Consider the following 22,941-nt stretch of genomic DNA (forward strand, 5'->3'; position numbering starts at 1 on the left):
TAATAACGTGTGTGCTAGGGGAAAATAATAAGGAAACAAATACCATAGGAGTAATAATGTGTGTGCTGGGGAAAATAATAAGGAAACAAATACCATAGGAATAAGAATGTGTGTGCTAGGGGAAAATAATAAGGAAACAAATACCATAGGAATAATAATGTGTGTGCTAGGGGAACATAATAAGGAAACAAATACCATAGGATGTGTGTGCTGGGGAAAATAATAAGGAAACCAATACCATAGGAATAATAATGTGTGTGCTAGGGGAAAATAATACGGAAACAAATACCATAGGAATAATAACGTGTGTGCTAGGGGAAAATAATAAGGAAACAAATACCATAGGAATAGTAATGTGTGTGCTAGGAGAAAATAATAAGGAAACAAATACCATAGGAATAATAATGTGTGTGCGAGGGGAAAATAATAAGGAAACAAATACCATAGGAATAATAATGTGTGCGCTAGGGGAACATAATAAGGAAACAAATACCATAGGAATAATAATGTGTGCTAGGGGAAAATAATAAGGAAAGAAATACCATAGGAATAATAATGTGTGTGCTAGGGGAAAATAATAAGGAAACAAATACCATAGGAATAATAACGTGTGTGCTAGGGGAAAATAATAAGGAAACAAATACCATAGGAATATTGTGTGTGCTAGGGGAAAATAATAAGGAAACAAATACCATAGGAATAGTAATGTGTGTGCTAGGGGAAAATAATAAGGAAATAAATACCATAGGAATAATAACGTGTGTGCTAGGGGAACATAATAAGGAAACAAATACCATAGGAATAATAATGTGTTTGCTAGGGGAAAGTAATAAGGAAACAAATACCATAGGAATAATAATGTGTGTTGGGGGGAAAATAGTAAGGAAACAAATACCATAGGAATAATAATGTGTGTTGGGGGGGGAAATAATAAGGAAACAAATACCATAGGAATAATAATGTGTGTGCTAGGGGAAAATAATAAGGAAACAAATACCATAGGAATAATAATGTGTGTGCTAGGGGAAAATAATAAGGAAACAAATACCATAGGAATAATAATGTGTGCTAGGGGAAAATAATAAGGAAACAAATACCATAGGAATAATAACGTGTGTGCTAGGGGAAAATAATAAGGAAACAAATACCATAGGAATAATAATGTGTGTGGTAGGGGAAAATAATAAGGAAACAAATACCATAGGAATAATAATGTGTGTTGGGGGAAAATAATAAGGAAACAAATACCATAGGAGTAATAATGTGTGTGCTGGGGAAAATAATAAGGAAACAAATACCATAGGAATAAGAATGTGTGTGCTAGGGAAAATAATAAGGAAACAAATACCATAGGAATAATAATGTGTGTGCTAGGGGAACATAATAAGGAAACAAATACCATAGGAATAATAATGTGTGTGCTGGGGAAAATAATAAGGAAACAAATACCACAGGAATAATAATGTGTGCGCTAGGGGAAAATAATAAGGAAACAAATACCATAGGAATAATAATGTGTGCTAGGGGAAAATAATAAGGAAACAAATACCATAGGAATAGTAATGTGTGTGCTAGGGGAAAATAATAAGGAAACAAATACCATAGGAATAATAATGTGTGTGTTGGGGAAAATAATAAGGAAACAAATACCATAGGAATAGTAATGTGTGTGCTAGGGAAAATAATAAGGAAACAAATACCATAGGAATAATGTGTGTGTGAGGCGAAAATAATAAGGAAACAAATACCATAGGAATAATAATGTGTGTGCTAGGGGAACATAATAAGGAAACAAATACCATAGGAATAATAATGTGTGCTAGGGGAAAATAATAAGGAAAGAAATACCATAGGAATAATAATGTGTGTGCTAGGGGAAAATAATAAGGAAACAAATACCATAGGAATAATAACGTGTGTGCTAGGGGAAAATAATAAGGAAACAAATACCATAGGAATAATAATGTGTGTGCTAGGGGAAAATAATAAGGAAACAAATACCATCGGAATAATAATGTGTGTGCTAGGGGAACATAATAAGGAAACAAATACCATAGGAATAATAATGTGTGTGCTAGGGGAAAATAATAAGGAAACAAATACCATAGGAATAACAATGTGTGTGCTAGGGGAACATAATAAGGAAACAAATACCATAGGAATAATAATGTGTGCTAGGGGAACATAATAAGGAAACAAATACCATAGGAATAATAATGTGTGTGCTAGGGGAAAATAATAAGGAAAGAAATACCATAGGAATAATAATGTGTGTGCTAGGGGAAAATAATAAGGAAACAAATACCATAGGAATAATAACGTGTGTGCTAGGGGAAAATAATAAGGAAACAAATACCATAGGAATAATAATGTGTGTGCTAGGGGAAAATAATAAGGAAACAAATACCAAGGGAATAATAATGTGTGTGCTAGGGGAACATAATAAGGAAACAAATACCATAGGAATAATAATGTGTGTGCTGGGGGAAAATAATAAGGAAACAAATACCATAGGATTAATAATGTGTGTGCTAGGGGAAAATAATAAGGAAATAAATACCATAGGAATAATAACGTGTGTGCTAGGGGAACATAATAAGGAAACAAATACCATAGGAATAATAATGTGTGTGCTAGGGGAAAGTAATAAGGAAACAAATACCATAGGAATAATAATGTGTGTTGGGGGGAAAATAGTAAGGAAACAAATACCATAGGAATAATAATGTGTGTTGGGGGGAAAATAATAAGGAAACATATACCATAGGAATAATAATGTGTGTGCTAGGGGAAAATAATAAGGAAACAAATACCATAAGAATAATAATGTGTGTGCTAGGGGAAAATAATAAGGAAACAAATACCATAGGAATAATAATGTGTGTGCTGGGGAAAATAATAAGGAAACAAATACCATAGGAATAATAATGTGTGTTGGGGGGAAAATAATAAGGAAACAAATACCATAGGAATAATAATGTGTGTTGGGGAAAATAATAAGGAAACAAATACCATAGGAATAATAATGTGTGTGCTAGGGGAAAATAATAACGAAACAAATACCATAGGAATAATAATGTGTGTGCTAGGGGAACATAATAAGGAAACCAATACCATAGGAATAATAACGTGTGTGCTAGGGGAAAATAATAAGGAAACAAATACCATAGGAATAATAATGTGTGTGCTAGGGGAAAATAATAAGGAAACAAATACCATAGGAATAATAATGTGTGTGCTAGGGGAAAATAATAAGGAAACAAATACCATAGGAATAATAATGTGTGTGCTAGGTGAAAATAATAAGGAAACAAATACCATAGGAATAATAATGTGTGTGCTAGGGGAAAATAATAAGGAAACAAATACCATAGGAATAATAATGTGTGTGCTAGGGGAAAATAATAAGGAAACAAATACCATAGGAATAATAATGTGTGTGCTAGGGGAAAATAATAAGGAAACAAGTACCATAGGAATAATAATGTGTGTTGGGGGAAAATAATAAGGAAACATATACCATAGGAATAATAATGTGTGTACTAGGGGAAAATAATAAGGAAACAAATACCATAGGAATAGTAATGTGTGTGCTAGGAGAAAATAATAAGGAAACAAATACCATAGGAATAATAATGTGTGTGCTGGGGAAAATAATAAGGAAACAAAATACCATAGGTATTTAGGGACGGCTTGCACCTGTCCCCCCTGGGCTTCCGGATATTGGCAAAGGCTCTTGCCACCCCCATAGTGCCATTTTTAGGCAAGGCTCAAATTCTAAACCTACCACCCTAGAACACAAAAAAGGAAAAAAACTAAGGGTAATGCTGCTCAATGCCAGAAGTCTCAACCTCAAGATGCACGCACTCGAGGCCCTTCTCAGTATGGAGAACATCGATGTCTGTGCTGTGATGGAAACCTGGTTCAAGGCTCCTGAGAGCACCCCAGCACTATCAGGTTTTACCTCATATCATGCGTTCCAGCCCCAAAATCTGGACACCACCAAAAAAGGAGGGGGGGTGTCCATATTCATCAAGGACACCCACACCTCAAGGTTGGTGGCAACGCACGATGCATCGGAGACCATCCAGGTGCAATTAACCATAGGCAAGACTGCTCTGCAATTTGTAGCATGTTACAGGCCACCCTCCCAAACTCAGGAACCTCACATAGCTTTCCTGAAAACACTGGAGGGGATAAATGTATCTCCAAACACCATCATATTAGGTGACTTCAACTACCCTAATATAGACTGGGATCACTACTCAAGCTCAAACACTCTAGCCCAAAGGTTCCTAGAGTTCATAAATGCCATGGAACAACTAGTCACCATCCCCACAAGAGGTGAAAACATACTTGATCTCATCATCACGAACATGGGGTCACAATGCTCAACACCGGAAGTATACCCCTCACTGGTGAGATCAGATCATAAACTAATCTCACTGGAGGTCCTCATCCCGCCCCCACCTGAGATAAAAAAGATCACAGTAAAGAACTTCTCAAAAGCCGACTTCACACTTCTAAAGACTAGTGTGGTCTCTTTTAAGGCCCCCAAGCCGGCGGAAAACATTACTCAAACCGCTGAATCACTTACAAATGCCTTCTACCAGCACCTACAGGACTGCATGGATCAGGCAATCCCAAACAAGACAAAGACTCTTTGTACCAAAGGCAAGCGTCCAGTCTGGTGGACCCCAGCCATAAACAAGCTTTACAACAAAAGGAGGAAGCTACTACAAGATAGAGCAAAATCCTTAAAAGGGAAGACACCTTTGATCATTATAAGTAAAAAACTAAGAGCTCTCATAAAATCATCCAAGGCAAATTTTGAAAGAAAAATCGCTAAGGACTCAAAAGACAATCATAAGGCCTTCTTTAGCTATGTTAGAAACCTGGGAGGAAACTCCCAGATATGCTCAGAATTAGTTCAAAATGATGTAAAAATCACTGAACCTACAGACATTGCCAACATACTGGCTGACAGGTTCAGTGCAAACTTCTCCCCCCCAAAAGGAGAGATATCTATACCAGAGGATAGTAGCCCCCCAAACATCTCTAACGCTCAGGTGAGAACTGCACTCTCCAAGGCGAAAAACACAGCATCCATGGGACCAGATGGTGTCCCAGGCTGTGTGCTCCATGAACTCAATGAGGAATTAAACCCGCAGTTAGGACAGCTGTTTAATCTTAGCCTCACCTCAGGATACGTACCCAAGGAGTGGCGCACGGCAACTGTGGTCCCACTTCACAAAGGCGGTGCCTCCACCGACCCTGGAAATTACCGTCCCATCAGCTTGACAAGCCTGATCTGCAAAGCTATGGAGATGATCATAATGGAACTCATAAATAAAGATATAGGGGACTTGCAGACTTTGGATCCGACCCAGTTTGGCTTTGTCAAGGGCAGATCATGCCTTTTAAATTTGGTTGACTTCTTCGAAACAGTCACCAAGGCCATTGATGAGGGAAAGGCAGTCCACACAGCCTACCTCGACCTGGCAAAGGCCTTCGACACAATACCCCACTCAGGTATCATTGAAAAACTCATCAGCTTAAATGTAAACCCATACGTCACAAGATGGGTTGCAAACTGGCTAAGTGACAGAACCCACAGAGTCAGAGTTGCTAGCGCCATGTCAGACTCAAAGCCTGTCACAAGTGGTGTCCCACAGGGCTCAGTCCTGGGCCCACTCTTGTTTGGCATCTACTTTTCAGAAGTACAAGCAAACACAGTAGGGTTATGGCTGACAAAATTTGCAGATGACTGCAAACTAGGCGCCATAGTCGAGAATACATCTGACACAGATATCCTTCAGAAGGGTCTCATAGAAATGGATAACTGGTGCCAGAGCCATGGCCTAAAGTTAAACGCCAAGAAATGCATAGTCATACCCCTCGGGAAAAACAAGGTTACCCCTAGCTACCATATAGGTGGCAATCCACTGAGCACAGAAGAGGTTATCAGGGATCTGGGGACCCAGGTTGACAGTAACCTTTCGTTTGGCACTCACGTTGCCAAAGTAGTTAGGAAGACCTTCTACATTGCCCACCTGATCATGAAGGGATTCACATCTAGATCAAGGGAGGTCATCGTCCCCCTGTACTCATCACTCATCAGACCAATGATTGAGTACAATGCCCCATTCGGAATGTATCTGACCCAACACCTGCAGCAGCTGGAAAGGCCCCAAAAGTTCCTCACCAAAAGGATAAAGGGCCTCAAAAATATGTCTTATGCTGCCCGACTGAAGGAACTCTAGCTCTATTCAGTTGCTTACCGTTTGCTAAGAGGTGACCTGTGCCTGACATACAAGGCCATGTCCAACCCAGAATTGATGAACATGCTTCACCTCAAAAAATCTAGATCCCTCAAAACTACAAGGGCGGTAGACTTAAACCTGGACACGGTTATTAATAGGACGTGTTGGAGGGACAGATTCATCACCCAGAGACTCCCTATGCTGTGGAACAAAATCCCGGTACATGTGAGGCAGAGCACCTCGCTGGCCCTGTTCAAGAGAAATCTTGAACAATGGATGGGAGATCGCAAATATACCCCAGGGATTACCTCAGTGTCACTGCTTGACAGAGGCACAGCAAAATAATGGGCATAGTTTCCTTCAAACTAAAGGGGTGGCGAAAGCCACAAAACTCTGGGCTAGGCTTATAAATGCCCTTGGGCAGATAGCCTAGTATGAACCTATGAACCTATAATAAGGAAACAAATGTCATAGGAATAATAACGTGTGTGCTAGGGGAAAATAATAAGGAAACAAATACCCTAGGAATAATAATTTGTGTGCTAGGGGAAAATAATAAGGAAACAAATACCATAGGAATAATAAATTGTGTGCTAGGGGAAAATAATAAGGAAACAAATACCATAGGAGTAATAATGTGTGTGCTAGGGGAACATAATAAGGAAACAAATACCATAGGAATAATAATGCGTGTGCTAGGGGAAAATAATAAGGAAACAAATACCATAGGAATAGTAGTGTGTGTGCTAGGGGAAAATAATAAGGAAACAAATACCATAGGAATAATAACGTGTGTGCTAGGGGAAAATAATAAGGAAACAAATACCATAGGAATAATAATGTGTGTTGGGGGGAAAATAATAAGGAAACAAATACCATAGGAATAATAATGTGTGTGCTAGGGGAAAATAATAAGGAAACAAATACCATAGGAATAATAATGTGTGTGCTAGGGGAAAATAATACGGAAACAAGTACCATAGGAATAATAATGTATGTGCTAGGGGAAAATAATAAGGAAACAAATACCATAGGAATAATAATGTGTGTGCTAGGGGAAAATAATAAGGAAACAAATACCATAGGAATAATAACGTGTGTGCTAGGGGAAAATAATAAGGAAACAAATACAATAGGAATAATAATGTGTGTGCTAGGAGAAAATAATAAGGAAACAAATACCATAGGAATAATAATGTGTATGCGAGGGGAAAATAATAAGGAGACAAATACCATAGGAACAATAATGTGTGTGCTAGGGGAAAATAATAAGGAAACGAATACCATAGGAATAATAACGTGTGTGCTAGGGGAAATAATAAAGAAACAAATACCATAGGAATAATAATGTGTGTGCCAGGGGAAAATAATAAGGAAACAAATACCTTAGGAATAATAATGTGTGTGTTGGGAGGGAACATAATAAGGAAACAAATACCATAGGAATAATAATGTGTGTGCTAGGGGAAAATAATAAGGAAACAAATACCATAGGAATAATAATGTGTGTGCTAGGGGAAAATAATAAGGAAACAAATACCATAGGAATAATAATGTGTGTGCTACAAGAAAATAGTAAGGAAACAAATACCATAGGAATAATAATGTGTGTGCTGGGGAAAATAATAAGGAAACAAATACCATAGGAATAATAATGTGTGTGCTAGGGGAAAATAATAAGGAAACAAGTACCATAGGAATAATAATGTGTGCTAGGGGAAAATAATAAGGAAACAAATACCATAGGAATAATAATGTGTGTGCTAGGGGAAAATAATAAGGAAACAAGTACCATAGGAATAATAATGTGTGTGCTAGGGGAAAATAATAAGGAAACAAATACCATAGGAATAATAATGTGTGTGCTAGGGGAAAATAATAAGGAAACAAGTACCATAGGAATAATAATGTGTGTGTTGGGGAAAATAATAAGGAAATTTGCTAGAGTAAAGAGAAGGAAAATGAAAATAGCCAGTGTTAGTTATGTAGGGTGGGAGCAAGTGCATTCCCACCGGGATGCTAGATATGAGTAAAGAGATCTTTTGAAAATAAAATGGTTAGAGGTGGTGCGAATGGACGGTGTTAGGAAGTTCCAGAGGCGAGCTAGGCCATAGGATAGAAGGTTTTTGCCTGGGGGATGAGTAGGTTTGTACACTTCCAGTAGATTTTGATTAGTTGACCTTAATACTCTATCAGGTAGGTGCATTTTGAAGGCAGAAGAAAGGGAGGGACTGAGAATGAGCTTATGGGCAAGAGTTAGTTGAGTGTAAGTGAGATGATTGGCAGTTCTAGCCAGTTTAGATTTTGGAGAGAGGAGCAGTGGTGGGTGGAGGACTTATGGCTGGTAGCGAATTTGGCGATTTTGTTATAGCAAGAGGAAAGTTGTTTTTTTAAAGAGGACTGAAGATTAGTTAGGAGTGGGGCTCCATAGAGAAGGGAGGGGATAAAAAGGAAGTAGAGAGAGTGATTTTAGTGGCAGGCGTAAGGTAGTGATTTTGTCGGTAAAGCATACCTAGTTTTTTATGGGTTTTTTTGATATTTTGTTGTAGGTGGGAGTTGAATTTGAGCTGGCTGTCAATTTGGACCCCAAGTGACTTGGTCTCTGACACCAGTTCCAGAGGTGAGTTATTTTGATTAGTTGACAGTGGTCATGTGTGTTCATATAGCTTATCTATAGCTGGCCAAGATATTCAATGCCCTACTTCGTGCCAGAATTGAAAGGGAACTGTCAGCCTTAAACATAGAGCCTTACATGGCAAGATGAACAGCCTGTTTTTTTTGTTTTATTTTGTTTATTGCTTCCAGCTTAATAACCTTTTCCAGCAAAACCTGGGCTTGGGTGAAGGGGATCAACAACTTACTGTAGATGAAATTATTTAAAATAGGTGCCTTTTATAATGTGTACAATGATCATTCATTCTGACAGTCTACAGAAATTCTGAAGCATTTAAGATTAGCAGGAAGTCTAAAGAAGGACAAATATCTTTAAGCTTAACCAGGCCCAGTGAAACAATTGCATGCAGCTTAATTTTTAAGTTCTGCTCCTTTACATCAGGAGAAAGGTGATTCCATGCAGCAGTACATATTTTTGATAATGCTCCTTTTCCTTGTCTGGAACTGTAAGTGAAAGGCCTTCTTCTTGGGTTCCTCTATGGCTTGTTTGTAGATTCCCTTATCTGAAGTCTGTTCTTTAGTTATGGACAGTGGTTTGTATGATCATTTTGAAAATTAGTATATTTAGCATTAATAAGGCCCTGCTTTGTATTGGTAGCCAGTGTGGCCTATTGAGTAAGTCACAGTGGTGTGTATTATAACTGTAGTACATAAACTAGCAAGCTAGAACAGTGCAAAAAAAACAGTGAAACAAAACAAAAACTGCACTGAGAAGAGGACATAAGATGGAAAGCCACCTTTATTGTAAACCACACACCAGTATTAAGCACTTTTGTCCCTAATAGCTGGGACTTCATCAGAGTACAAACAAATATCATAAAGAACTAGCTTAAATAGCCCTCCAAAATCCATAAAAGGTTAATGAATTAATGAGTAATCCAGTCATGAATTGAGTGCAATCTTAACCACCTATACCAAAACCAAACATATTGCAATAGTTAAATTGTGCCATGTGTATAAAAATGCATCCAATTTCTAAAGTGCATAACATCATATAAAAACATGACATACGGTAATACATTCTTGAAAAATTAAAAACATTAAACATGCTTCAAATGTGTACTAATAATAAATATAAAATAATTATATGGGCCTATGTTCTTTCAGCTCTTTCTAATAAAACAGGGGAGATAGACACAGCGTCATTTAAACCTGGAGGAACATGGCAGCTAAGTGTAGTTGCCACTGAGTTTCCCTTTTTCTCAATATATTTTTCAAGTTGCCCCGATCTGGTGAATTCTTATAATTTCCAAAATGCCAAAAGTAAACTTAATAAACCCCTCACAGACAAGAGTGTGCTTATATAAAGCATTGTTCTCCTTCTGATTATTAATCTTATTGGTGTGTTCATATATCCTAATCCTCAGTGCACATTCTGTTTTTGCCACATAAGAACATTCGCAGTTTTCACACAGAGCTAAATATACCACTTGTTTAGTACCACAATTCCAACTGTTTCCCAGTAAAAACTGCTTTTGTTTAATATATTGACACTGGCTACAGCAACCACATGGTCCTAGTACCTCTCGTGATCCTCATGGGGGTTTTAACCTTCAGTTCCAAACGTCTCTTGAAATTTGTCCCTGTTTTGTTAATAAAACAAGGCTGATCCCCTAAGGTGTCATATATTTCTGGATTTACCCTAAAAATATTCCAATTCTTCCTGAGTGCATTTTTAATTTTACCAGAAAGTTGGCTGTGTTGTAGTACACATGCTTTCTCAGATTTTTGATTGTTGTTAATATTAACTGAATCAATACTTTGGCCCTTGCCCAATAGAGGCTTGTTTAACTGTAGACATTTTCTAATATCTCATATACTAGTTTTTTGGTGGACCCCCTTTCATAAAACATATTACCCACCAAATCCAGTTCACTCCTAACATCCTCAAAGCATGGGGTTATCCTAGCCACCTGAATGGCTTGACCCTTCACTAAACTCTTTTTCTGTGCTAAGGGATGATTGCTGGAAAAATGAAAATAGGAATTGCAAAAAGTATTTTTACAGTAAATGTTAGACTTGAATCCATCCATTGAATGTGATTTAGTGGTGTCCAAATAATTAATTTTGGAACCATTAAAATTATAAGTAAATTCTAGATATGATGTGGCACTATTCAGGTACTTCAAAAATCTCATCCAGGGAATCTTTCCATAAAAAGAACAGATCATCCAAAAACCTGGTATATAACTGTATATTCTTCCAAAAGAGGCAGTTAAAAAGGAACCTGTTTTCCCAACCTAGGAGTACAGCATTAGCATATACAGAGGCACAAGCTGCCCCCATTGCTACTCCTTTAATTTGCTGGAAATATTCGCCTTCAAAATATACAAAGTTGTTCTTTAAAGTAAGTGCCATTAATTCATATATGAAAGTAACTTGATCGTGAGAAAGGCTAGAGCACATAAACAAGGTCTCTTCAAACAAGGCTAACCCTTCCTCTCTTGGAATCACAGAGAACAAATCTTTGATATCTGTGGTTAAGAATATAAAATCTTTGTTTCATAACTCACTTTTTTATCTGACCAAGGAAGTCATAAGATTCCTTTAATAGGTGAGAAGTACTTTCAACTAGAGGCTTAACCCAAAAATCAACTAGTACAGCAAGGGGGTTGGGTTTTCAACCTGTTAACTGCTACAATTGGCCTGAAAGGGGGTTCCTCTATATTTTTATTTATCTTGGGAATTCCAAAAATCGAAATCGTTACTTTCATATGTGAATTAATGACACTTATTTTAGAGAACAACTTTGTATATTTTGAAGGCAAATATTTCCAACAAATTAAAGGAGTAGCAAAAGGGGCAGCTTGTGCCCCTGTATATGCTAATGTTGTACTCCTAGGCTGGGAAGAAGGTTCCTTTTTAACTGCCCCTTTTGGAAGAATATACAATTATATACTAGATTTTTGGATGATCTGTTCTTTTATGGAAAGATTCCCAGAGGGAGATTCACAAATGTTTACAGTACCCGAATAGTACCACATCATATTTAGAATTTGCTTATAATTTTAAAGGTTCCAAAATTAATTATATGGACACCACTATATCACATTCAATGGATGGATTCAAGTCTAACATTTACCATAAAAATACTTTTTGCAATTTCTATTTGTATTTTTTGTGAAGGGTCAAGCCATTTGGGTGGCTAGGATGACCTCATGCTTTGACGATGTTAGGGTGAACTGTCTTTAGTGGGTAATATGTTTTATGAAAGGGGGGTGCCCAAAAAAATTAGTAGGCGAGATTTTAGAAGGTCTGCAGTTATACAAGACTCTATTGGGCAAGGGCCAAAGTATTGTTTCAGTTAATATTAACAACAATCAAGAATTTGAGAAAGCATATGTACTACAACACAGCCATCTTTCTGGTAAAATTAAAAATGCACTCAGGAAGAATTGGAATATTTTTAGGGTAAATCCAGAAATATATGACAAGAGAGAGGTACTAGACCATGTGGTTGCTGTAGCCAGTGTCAATATATTGGTAAGGAAAAACAGTTTACATTGAGAAACAGTATGGGGACTAAAATTACCTTTCAGTACAGGAATTGTGGTACTAAACAAGTAGTATATTTAGCTCTGTGTTAAAAGTGCGAATGTTTTATGTGGGAAAAACAGAACGTGCACTGAGGATTAGGATATATGAACACACCTATGAGATTATTAATCAGAAGGAGAACAATGCTTTATATAAGCACTCTCTTGTCTGTGAGGGGTTTACTAAGTTTACTTTTGGCATTTTGAAAATTATTAGAATTGACCAGAGAGGGGCACCTGGAAAAATAAATTGAGATAAAGGGAAACTCAGTGGCAACTACATTTAGCTGCCATGTTCCACCCAGTTTAAATAATGATGTGTCTATCTCCCCTATTTTATTAGAAAGAGCTGAAAGAATATATGCACATATAATTATTTTATATTTATTAGTACACATTTGAGGCATGTTTAATGTTTTTAATTTTTCAAGAACATATTACTGTATGTCATGTTTGGTGCAGCGGTTAGCATTGTCGCCTCACAGCAAGAGGTTCACCCGTTCGATTCTCGGCTGGAGTGCCTTCTGTGTGGAGTCTGCATGTCCTCCCTGAGGTCGAGTAATGTTAAAGACATGCAGATAGGTGCGTGCGTCAATGGGTGTGCCTTCTTTGAAGGTTGGGCATCGGGCTGGCAACTCAGCACTGTAAAAATCCACTGCCAATCATGAGTGGACAGGAGTTTCGCTGTGTGACCCCTAACTGGGAAAAGCTGAAAGACATCACTTTTCATGAAGGCCACGGTGGTGCAGCATTGTTGCCTCACAGCAAGAGGTTCTCCCGTTCAATTCTTGGCTGGAGCGCCTTCTTTGTGGAGCCTGCATGTCCTCCCCACAGTTGAGTGACGTTAAAGACATGCAAGTAGGTGCGAGCGTGAGTGGGTATGCCTTCTTTGAAGGTTGGGCATCAGACTGGCAACTCAGCACCGTAAAACTTCACTGCCAGTCATTAGCGGACCGGAGGTACGCTGTGGCGACCCCTAACTGGGAAAAGCTGAAAGACATTACTATTACTGTATGTCATGTTTTTATATGATGTTATGCACTTTAGAAATTGGATGCATTTTTATAAACATGGTGCAATTTAATTATTTTAATACATTTGGTTTTGGTATAAGTGGTTAAGATTGCTCTCAGTTCCTGATTGGCTTACTCATTAATTCATTAAACTTTTATGAATTTTGGAGGGCTATTTACACTAGTTCTTTATGGCATTTGTTTTCTGATGCAGTCCCAGGTGTTAGGGACAAAAGCGCTTAATACTGGTGTGTGGTTTACAATAAAGGTGACTTTCCATCTTATGTCCTCTTCTCAGTGCAGTTTTTGTTTTGTTGTGTATAATAACTGGACAGAAGGGCAAAATGATAGATTTTCAGTTGGTTAAAAGACAGAACTCACATAGTCTGAATTGCACATGTCTCTTTATATGGTGCTAAAGTAACCAGCAGCATTCCCCAAGAGTCTGTATTGGGTCCTGTCCTGTTCGACATCTTCTCTGATCCCAAAGCTCTGGTTAACAAAATCTGCAAAAAGCACTTAACCTATTAAAAATACCTTGTGTACAGGTAATGGGTTAAAATTAAATGCTAAAAAGTGTGGAATAGTTTTCAGAAAACAGAAATCACCCACATCATATGGTGCTGATAACACACCTATACCAAAAGAAAAGGGTGGTCTGTGATCTGGGTATTTGGATTGAAAGCTCCCTCTCTTTTGATCATCATGTGGCTGTTGTAGTCAAGAAATCTCTCTAGCTAGCTCAACTAATAGCCAAATGTAGAAAAAGTAACAAAGAACAACAAATCAATATGAACAGTACTAAAATAAAACTGTTAGAAAAATAAATAAGCACAAATAATCAGATCTGATGAAGTCTATATGAATCAGACCCATTGCAGGGTACAGAGCTCCCACTGGTATATACCTCACTCAACATATGAACAAGCTGAAAAAGCCCCATATGTCCCGAAATCAAAAGATCTCTGTACTCAAGACCTGAGCTACCAGAGGAGGATGAAAGGTCTGGGTCTGGCATAATAGTTAAGGTGTTTCCCTTGATGAGACTCAAACCTTGTACCTCTTGCCTATGAGGTAAAGTGGCTAAGTTTAAAATGGTCCACAGGGGCAGCTGGCCTAGTACTTACCTTTGAACCTATGAATATGTCAGTGTACTGTGTGTCTTATAGATTCCTCAGGGGTGATCCCTCACTTAGAGCACCATTAGAGACTGTGTAATTCTTGACCTCCTATATTTCAGTAAGTCAAACAGTTTAGCTAACACAAGAAAGAGACCTGAACTTTCATCACCAGATCACTCAGTGCTTTCCCCTTCTCTGGAATAAACTTCCTCTGCAGGTTAATCAATGAGGGTCAATATTTTCCTTTAAAAATAACCTAGATGAATGGACGTGTACTCTCAAATTAACACCAGGAATAAATGCCTCTCCCCCCTTTAGAAGGGAGGTAAAGCCTGAGAGTGGGTATTTGCAAGGTATGCATGGTCATTAGACTAAACAGCCTTGAAACCCCTGTGGATGAATCCTGTGAATGTTATGAGATGTTTGGCAAACCTTTACCTGACAGATTTGTTCCTGCAGCAGGCATCCTCAGAAGAGTTTCTGCAGGAGGAATCTGCAATTTGCAAGCCCCCTGCACCCCCTTGTTGTAGGGTGCATGCCACCATGCCTCTGAAGTTAAATATACATACTCTGAGGTCATACAACAGTGAAGAAAGGAGAATTCTCCACTGCTGGCATAACTGCTTTCATTGAAACATTTCCTCTGAAACGGCATTTGCTACAAATGCCTTCGATTTGCATACAGCCACCCAACATTACAGCTCTTTTGGATTCTTTGTTAAGATGATTATCATTTGTTAACAAGGTAAATGATTTGGTCCTTAGATCCCTTTCAGCCATGCCCTATGCCACAAATGTGGATGAAGGTAAGTACATCATATACATATATGGGCAATTTAGTCTAGCTAATCAGTCAGCATGTTTTGGGATGTTTGAGGGAATCCAAGTAACTGGAGAAAGTACATGCAGCTACAGGGAAAATATGCAAACTCCTCCAAAATAGATTATGAACGGAAGTCAGGATTGAACCCTGGAGCTATGAGGCAGAGATCTTTCCACTTAGTTGACTTGCTGCCTAGAATGCTGTTAATATCAGAAAGTATTTTTTGGAGATACGATTTTGTGGTTATTCTAATTTGATAGTTTTAAGATCTGATTACTTGAAGTTGAGTAAATTTAATTTGGCATAAATGAGTTTGACCAGCTTTAGAGGACTCCGTTTCTCTTCCCACCTCCAAGGCACCTTGCTTGCTAGCTCCACTAAATGCACCCAGTTAGCCCGTTCATTTAGTGGGACAGGAGCTGGACATTTCCCATCTAGATGAGTGTCCTACAGCCCATTCATTGCTCCCCAGGAAGCCCTGCTTATTTAACAGTTTCTCCAGCACCGAGATGCATATGGTAGAAAGTAGATCAGAGTGCTTCACTTACAGCATGGCTGTATCCTTTCCTTGGTGGGCTGTCTGGAGAAATCCTGCTGTTCCCCAGCTCAGCAGGAAGATCCTTGCTGAAAGCAGCACAAGCCAGCATTGCCACTACTGATGTGCTTTACACTCATCCCTTGCTAAGTGTCCACCAGTGTCACAGGCCTAGAAGGCTTTCTCCCCTTTGTGACGGGTGAGCTGGCATCAGGCTGTCAAGCTTATCCTCTGCTGTCTGTTCCCTGTGTTTTGCATGGTGTTAATCAAACACTAATCATTTGAGGTGGAGTCAGGGATTCAGTCCTCTCTGCTGTGAAGACAGGGTGCAGACCCTGCTTTCTTTATTCTGTGAAAATAACTATTAAGCTATGGACATTTTATTTACAGTGTAATGTTTGGTTATAAGACTGTTACTTAAAGAAAAAAAACGAACAGAGATTAGCTGCTTTGTCTTGCAATTCTATATCTGCAGCACTTTATCTGTTCTTCTTATGTTGTTTTTTTTTCTAGTTATCACATACCTGTTGGAATGCCTCAACAGTGAAATACAGAAAGCTGAGAAATGTCTACTGCAGGCATCAGCCTCAAACCCAATGTATGGGAGAGTACACTGTATCAATGGAGTTCTGCAACATCTCTGTTTAAAGTGAGTACTGCTTGTGGGCCAGTCAGTCTGCAATGGAAAAACTGAAGTTTTAATTCTTAATGTGGACAGGGAAGCCTGAAATGGGAATGCAAAGTACAAACTGACAGTTCCTAGGGGACCCATGGTTTCTGACACCCTAACATCTAAGTTTTTGAGAGGGAACTTTTCAGATGTCTGCAACAATTCTTATTGGTAGTTTTTTAAAACAATTTCTGATTTTAAAAATGCGGAACAAAGGTTTGAGGTAGAAATGCAAACAAAGCCCTGTGAATAATGTTGTTGTGATATTCGTAGTTATCTAATAATGCTCAACAGAACAGTGAAACAAAAGTTTATGTCAAAGCCAAAGAGGGGGTTTTACTCCTATTTTTTTTCTTGCACTTGCATTGTACTTGTTCTGTGCCATCAATATTTATTATGCCAGCCTCATGCCATACTATTCACTACTGACTCTGCTAGCTGTCATGCTAGTCTAAAGCACTGGTTTCACCTTTTTCAACAAGGAATTCAGTAATAAAAATAAGAAGGGCAGTGGACTTTTGGCCAACAGACCTATGGAGATTGATTTTTTTTCCCTGCTGGGATTACTTCAATGCATTCACCTGTTACTTTTGCTTAATATACTGAGGCCATTTTATCAGTGACTGCAGTCCTGCCACTCATTTATCCACCATAGTACACATTGCTATGATCACACCATTTAAATCTTTTTTAGTTGTTCACAGAGAGTGTTGTACCCCTTCTGTGAGGAGAAGGAGTCTGCCGCCAGAGCTTCAGGTTCTATTAGTACCTCTGTGGTCAGACCAACTTATAAAAAAGGAAATAATTGTGTTTCTTTTTTCTGTGAAGAGATGTCAATTAGTGTATTTCATGATTTTCATGTGCAAGCAGGGCCCCCACCTCAGGGTGTGCAGCCTCCCTGCAGCCCTCAACCCATAAATGTATTATTTTGATAGACTGTTGTGGTAGTTCGCCAGGGCAGTGAGGTCTGTAAGTTGAGTGCTGTTAAAACAGGCATTGGTGAGTGAAGGCTGATCTAGTTCCAGATGAATACAGCTCTTGGATCATCTCCAGTGTGACACCAGGAAGATATAGGTTCCTCTTGGATAGTGGGCCTTTTCTACCTCTTACACTCAAATAAGGCAAGACGAGCAGAAGAAATATTTTAGGTTATGTCCCACACCACCTGCATCAATCTCAACATCAGTCAGGCCATTGTCTTTTCTATCTACCTCTGGCTTCAATCATGCCAACCTCTCCTTTTACTCAATTTGTGAGCTGGTATCTTCACCAAGACATCCCAATAGTATGTCTTGGTGTTTTTCTATTTTTTTAACTCATTTTCATACTTAAGTATTCCTTCAGCTTTACTGGATACTTCCACTGCCATCTTCTGATGATAGTTAAGATTTGCAATAAATGCCTGTGCAGCTGGCATAGGATAATAAAGCCCTGAATACAGCCCAGATGAAGAGCACTTTATTAGCAACTGAGGGATTTGATGATGCAGGTAGGGAGGATGGATGCCCCATCCTGGATCCTACCTATCTAATAGCAGAGCCTTCAGTTGAAAGTGGTGTACGGAAGATGTGGGCAAGTGGTTAGTAATGGCTGTCCTTGGCAACACATCTTAGGGAATATGTATGTATGGAGAGAGGGTTATGGGCAGCAGAAGTGGTGATGGAAGTGATCACATCACCACCAGGGCCAGTTTTGCTTGGATGTTGTCCCCTAAGATTGAGGGAAGGCTTGATGATCAGTAGGCTTTGTGGGGGGGGTTAAAAATTATTCAAAATTAAAAGATTTCAATTACTAATCCATGAAAGTTTTAATATTGTTAACTTCCTTTTGTCTATTACCCGCGGTAGTGGTGCTGCGGTAGCGTTGTCGCCTCACAGCAAGACGTTGTCCCATTCGATTCTCAGCTAGAGCGTCTTCTGTGTGGAGGCATACGTGAATGGGCGTGTCTTCATTGAAGGTTGTGCGTCAGGGCTGGTAACTCGGCATGTAAAAATCCACTACCAAACATTAGCGGACCGGAGTTCCGCTGTGGCAACCCCTAACCGGGATAAGCCGAAAGACACAACAACCTTCCTTTTGTCTATTCAGAAATCTAAGACCAAGTAAGACCTTTGTTTCACTTAAACCTTGGTAGCTTGCAGAAGAGTGCAGCTGTCCATCAGAATTTGGCATTTAGGTACAATTCCAACATAAGGTGGAACTTCCTGGCTGTTTACAAACCCTCCAATAAAGCCAGTGTTGAAGACTCTCTAATGAAGTAGTCTAAAAGGAGGCATGCAGTTCCTTCCATTTTATAGCTGTGGACATAAGAACGATTAAAAAATAATGCTGACCAATAAGTATCTACAAATTCAGATTTATTCACAAAGTTATGAGATTTAATTTCCAAATGAGCCACAACTTTTTCAGAAATATGAACCATTGGAATGCTTGTTTGCCCAGTCATTTTTAGCTGACACAGGACTACCATCCTTGTCATATCTGTTAATTTTCTGGAAGAGTTGCTCAAGTTGTAGTCTGTATACGAGGGTAAAAGATTACTTATGACATATCAGTGAGTCACATAGTAGACTTTCTCTAATATTATTTTGTTCATTGCGTGTAAAGGTCTCACTCACTGCCTGAAAATACTCCACTGTGTCCATTTTTGTCATCTGAAGTTTCACTGTTTCCCCCTTCTAAACTGACTCTGTTATTTTAAGAACTCTTTCCCCTGAATTGAAATGAAAAAATCTTTATGGTCTGTTTTCATCCATAGCGGTGAAAGCCCACCACTTCATAAGCTAGTTCAGTGGCATAAAATAATAAATAACCCTGACTGTGACCAATGCGATATGAATCTGAATTTTGCAGGAGCCATTTGGGGAAGAATGGTTCTGAGCAGTCGGTATCAGTTCAGCCGTTCTGCAGCTCATTGATCATGTGATGGATAACCACGTCACTGTTTGGTGCACTTGGGACAGAGGAAGGCAGTAGTTTACCCAGGAACACCCCTAGCAGTGTCTTATGTACGCATGGAAGTACGCATGTGAGCTTTGGGCCAGGAGTTGCAAGCATTGCAGTGTTTGCTGACTGATAGAATGAGAGCACGGTTAGGCATAAGGGAATAGATAAAACACTGCAGCCAGCTGTGTGTTGCAGAGGGACAAAATTGTGAGTGTACCATACAGATCCTTAGTTTGAGTGGTGGACAGCTAACTGCAGGAGTTGGCGAAGGAGTGGGGACAATAAGCAGCTGTGAATTTGTGTCATAATGGCAGGGAGGTAGTTATACAACCTGTCTGTCAGATGTCTCAGTCTGGAGGTACTGGGACAATGGAAGCACTGCTCTTGCAGATGAGTGCCTATTAATCTGTAGTGAGAGGGCAGTAGGATAAAAGGAAAAATCAAATCTTACAAGATGAATTTCATACACCCACCCCCTCCAAATCTTACTACCCCACAATGCCAGCTTTCAGTGGTGGTATCATGGCTAATTCATATGCATGAGGAGGTATCCTAAAAGGTAGTCTTTGGTATTTATTTTGGCAGGATGGGGTGGGACAGAACTGAGCATAGGGTTAACAAGCAAAGTTAGTCATTAGAGCTTGAGCCAAAAAAAAAGGAAACAAATCTCAGCTCTGCAGAATAACAGCCATGAGTTGTGCCCCCTCCCCCATCTCACTCTCTTATGTTTTAAAATATAATTATCCCCTTAAAAAGGAGACCTTCAAAGGAACAGTGTGGGGGTGAGCACAGCTGCCTTGGGGGAGGGAACGATTCAGCTCCATCAAGGTGAAAGGTTTGATTGTCAGCAAAGACTATGACAAAAGAAATTTCAATACTTTATAAGCCTTTTCTTATTATTAACCAAATTTGTCTCTATGCACTGATCCATTTTTACTTTGTTTAAAATGCTATCATTTAACCAAATATTGGATTACTTATCTTGAATTACAGCATCTCATTAAATGGGGTGAAAATCCATTTCACCCACTTAGGCCTCAGCCTGTTCTACAGCCTGCACCATATATAAATTGAACAGGATAACTAAGCCAGTGTATGCTTCAGAGAAAAATCTGGAATTCCCAGCCAATCTTCCTTCCTGTGGCTTCTACAGTAATTTCAAGGTATGTCTTGTCAAGTCTTCTTGGAAAGAAAACCACAAAACATTATGACTAGCTTCTGTAGTCTGTTCCAGTATCTTATTTTGTCTGAAGCTGAGGACAAAAAAAAAAAAAAAAAACTTCAGCAAAGAACATTTACTATCTCCTTACTACAGTTAGTACACATATGCACTGAAACAAGTAAAACACGTATTTAAGCAGTCATTATATCAATAGTGTTTGCTAAAATAAACTCTTGGATAGCTCTGCACTCATTGGAGTAACATTGCTTTTAGAGGTGGCAAGCTAACTTAGGCATTCCGCTATCAATGAGTCTTATCCCCCCACCTGTGGTCATAGTGTTGTTCCCCAAAGGGTGAGAGCTTCACAGCCTATTTGTTCCTCTCATTCAAGGATTGAATGGACCAGAAGTGAGAGCTGTTATTCACACAGTAATGATCTGGCCCCCATTAGTAACTTCTTCTGTCAGCGGCTTGCAAACTCCACAGTAGTTTACTCCACCAGACATGTATATATAGAGCCTTTCCTCCAGGCCTCCACTTCAAATAAGCTCAGTCTCAGTTGGTGTTTCCCAGTAAACAAATGTTAAGTAAAAATAAGTAATAAATAAAGATAGTTGCCTCCTCCTCATAAGTGGTGCACTGCTGTGCAGTGTTGGTCCACTTGAAGTGCTACTGTGGTGATGCACCTATATTCATGCAGATGTCAGTGATGCAGCAAGGCAAGCCACTTCCCACTCCCCAGTGGGGTAAACTAGTATCAGCACTCATTTTTGTCATCCCCTGCCTACTCTCTTTAGTGCCAGTGCAGCAAATTGAGTACTAGTCACTCTGGTCAATACTCATGGCTTTATCCATCTACACCACTGGGACAGGCAGGAAGGTTGCAATTTTTTGAAATGGGCATTTTAGCATAACTCAGAAAACAGTTCTGAAGAATTTAACATAAACCAAAATGCCTTTCAAAGGACCTGTGAGGACAGATTGAATTAGGTTAGCTATGTGTGCACCAGAAAAAGAAGGGGCATAATAAAATATGCTGATGCTTTGGGGAAATTTTATAAGTTATGGTTTTTAAGAGCAAGGGATACCATTACTTAATCATGTATTAAAATACATTTTTGTAAATGAGGCTATCAGATTGTCTTGCCTGTGATTTTTTTTCCAAATAAGTTTGTGTTTATTTTCAAAACATAAACATAATTTACCTCCAAAATCACAGACAGCGTTAACTGTTGCATGTGATTTTTGAGGTATGAAGTACTGACTAACCCGATTAGTAAGCTTGAACTTGTGTGGTTTAATGTGTTTTTATTTTCTCTGCTTTAGCAAACTGTCCATGGTGAATAAATGGAGACAAGTTGTGACCAAGCTGATACTGATGTCATACAGACTTTCTGATGTTGTGTCTCCTGTAGTTCAAAGCTCCTCCCCAGAAGGGCTGATTCCAGTGGACACTGATTCAGGTAAGAGTTCTTTTTTTGAAAATGACATTAGAAGTGGAAGCTTTCTATGCTCTAAAACTAGAATTGAGTATTCAGATATATTTTGCTGATATTCTTATTTGTTTTGTATCTAAACAGTCTCTGTTTTGTTGATTTCTAGGGTTGTTCTTAGAAGGAAGTTCTAATTTCTGCTGTGATTTTTTTTAAACAGTGACATAAGTGTACATATATAAACAGAAAACAAAACATGCTGCATTAACATGTTTCATTATTTTCATACATTTTGCATTTCATATGTTTTCTTTTTAACAGTTGTCATTCACATTTCATAAACTGTTCACTTCTTGACTTTCCTTGAACCTCAGTTCTTGTTACTCCATATGTGTTGTTCCCACAATTTCCATTTATTTGTATGTAATTTGCTCTTTCCCTTTTTTAAAGATCCAGACTCCAGATCTTTTATTTCCTTTACAATGTTCAGCACTTCTACTGCTGGTATCAGTTTTAATTTCCATTTTCTAGTAACTGCTGTTTTGGCAGCGAGTAGCATTAAACTTAGTTAGGCTTTATTATGTCTGGACTATTCAGGTCTTCTATCCCAGCTCAAATAATCATTTTTTTTAATTGCCACTATTTGCAACCATAACATTCCTGTGTAGGGAATCTGCCAACGTGTTACATTCCAAAAATATGTTCCCAGTTACCTCTGCATCTATATATATATATATATATATATATATATATATATATATATATA

The 22,941-nt window shown here is 38.6% G+C and overlaps 1 protein-coding gene across 1 annotated transcript in view; it reads left to right on the plus strand.

Annotated features, from left to right (window-relative positions):
* THADA (THADA armadillo repeat containing) overlaps window positions 1–22,941 on the plus strand; it is a 3,943,996-nt gene that overhangs the window by 585,490 nt on the left and 3,335,565 nt on the right. Inside the window, exons 18-19 of the mRNA XM_044073699.1 lie at window positions 16,478–16,613; window positions 22,069–22,205. Coding sequence (XP_043929634.1) covers window positions 16,478–16,613; window positions 22,069–22,205 — 273 coding nt within the window. The remainder of the gene's footprint in view (window positions 1–16,477; window positions 16,614–22,068; window positions 22,206–22,941) is intronic.

This window comes from Protopterus annectens, chromosome 6.part0 (assembly GCF_019279795.1).
Source record: "Protopterus annectens isolate FY-2018-M chromosome 6.part0, PAN1.0, whole genome shotgun sequence".
In the NCBI taxonomy this organism is placed as follows: Eukaryota; Metazoa; Chordata; order Ceratodontiformes; family Protopteridae; genus Protopterus; species Protopterus annectens.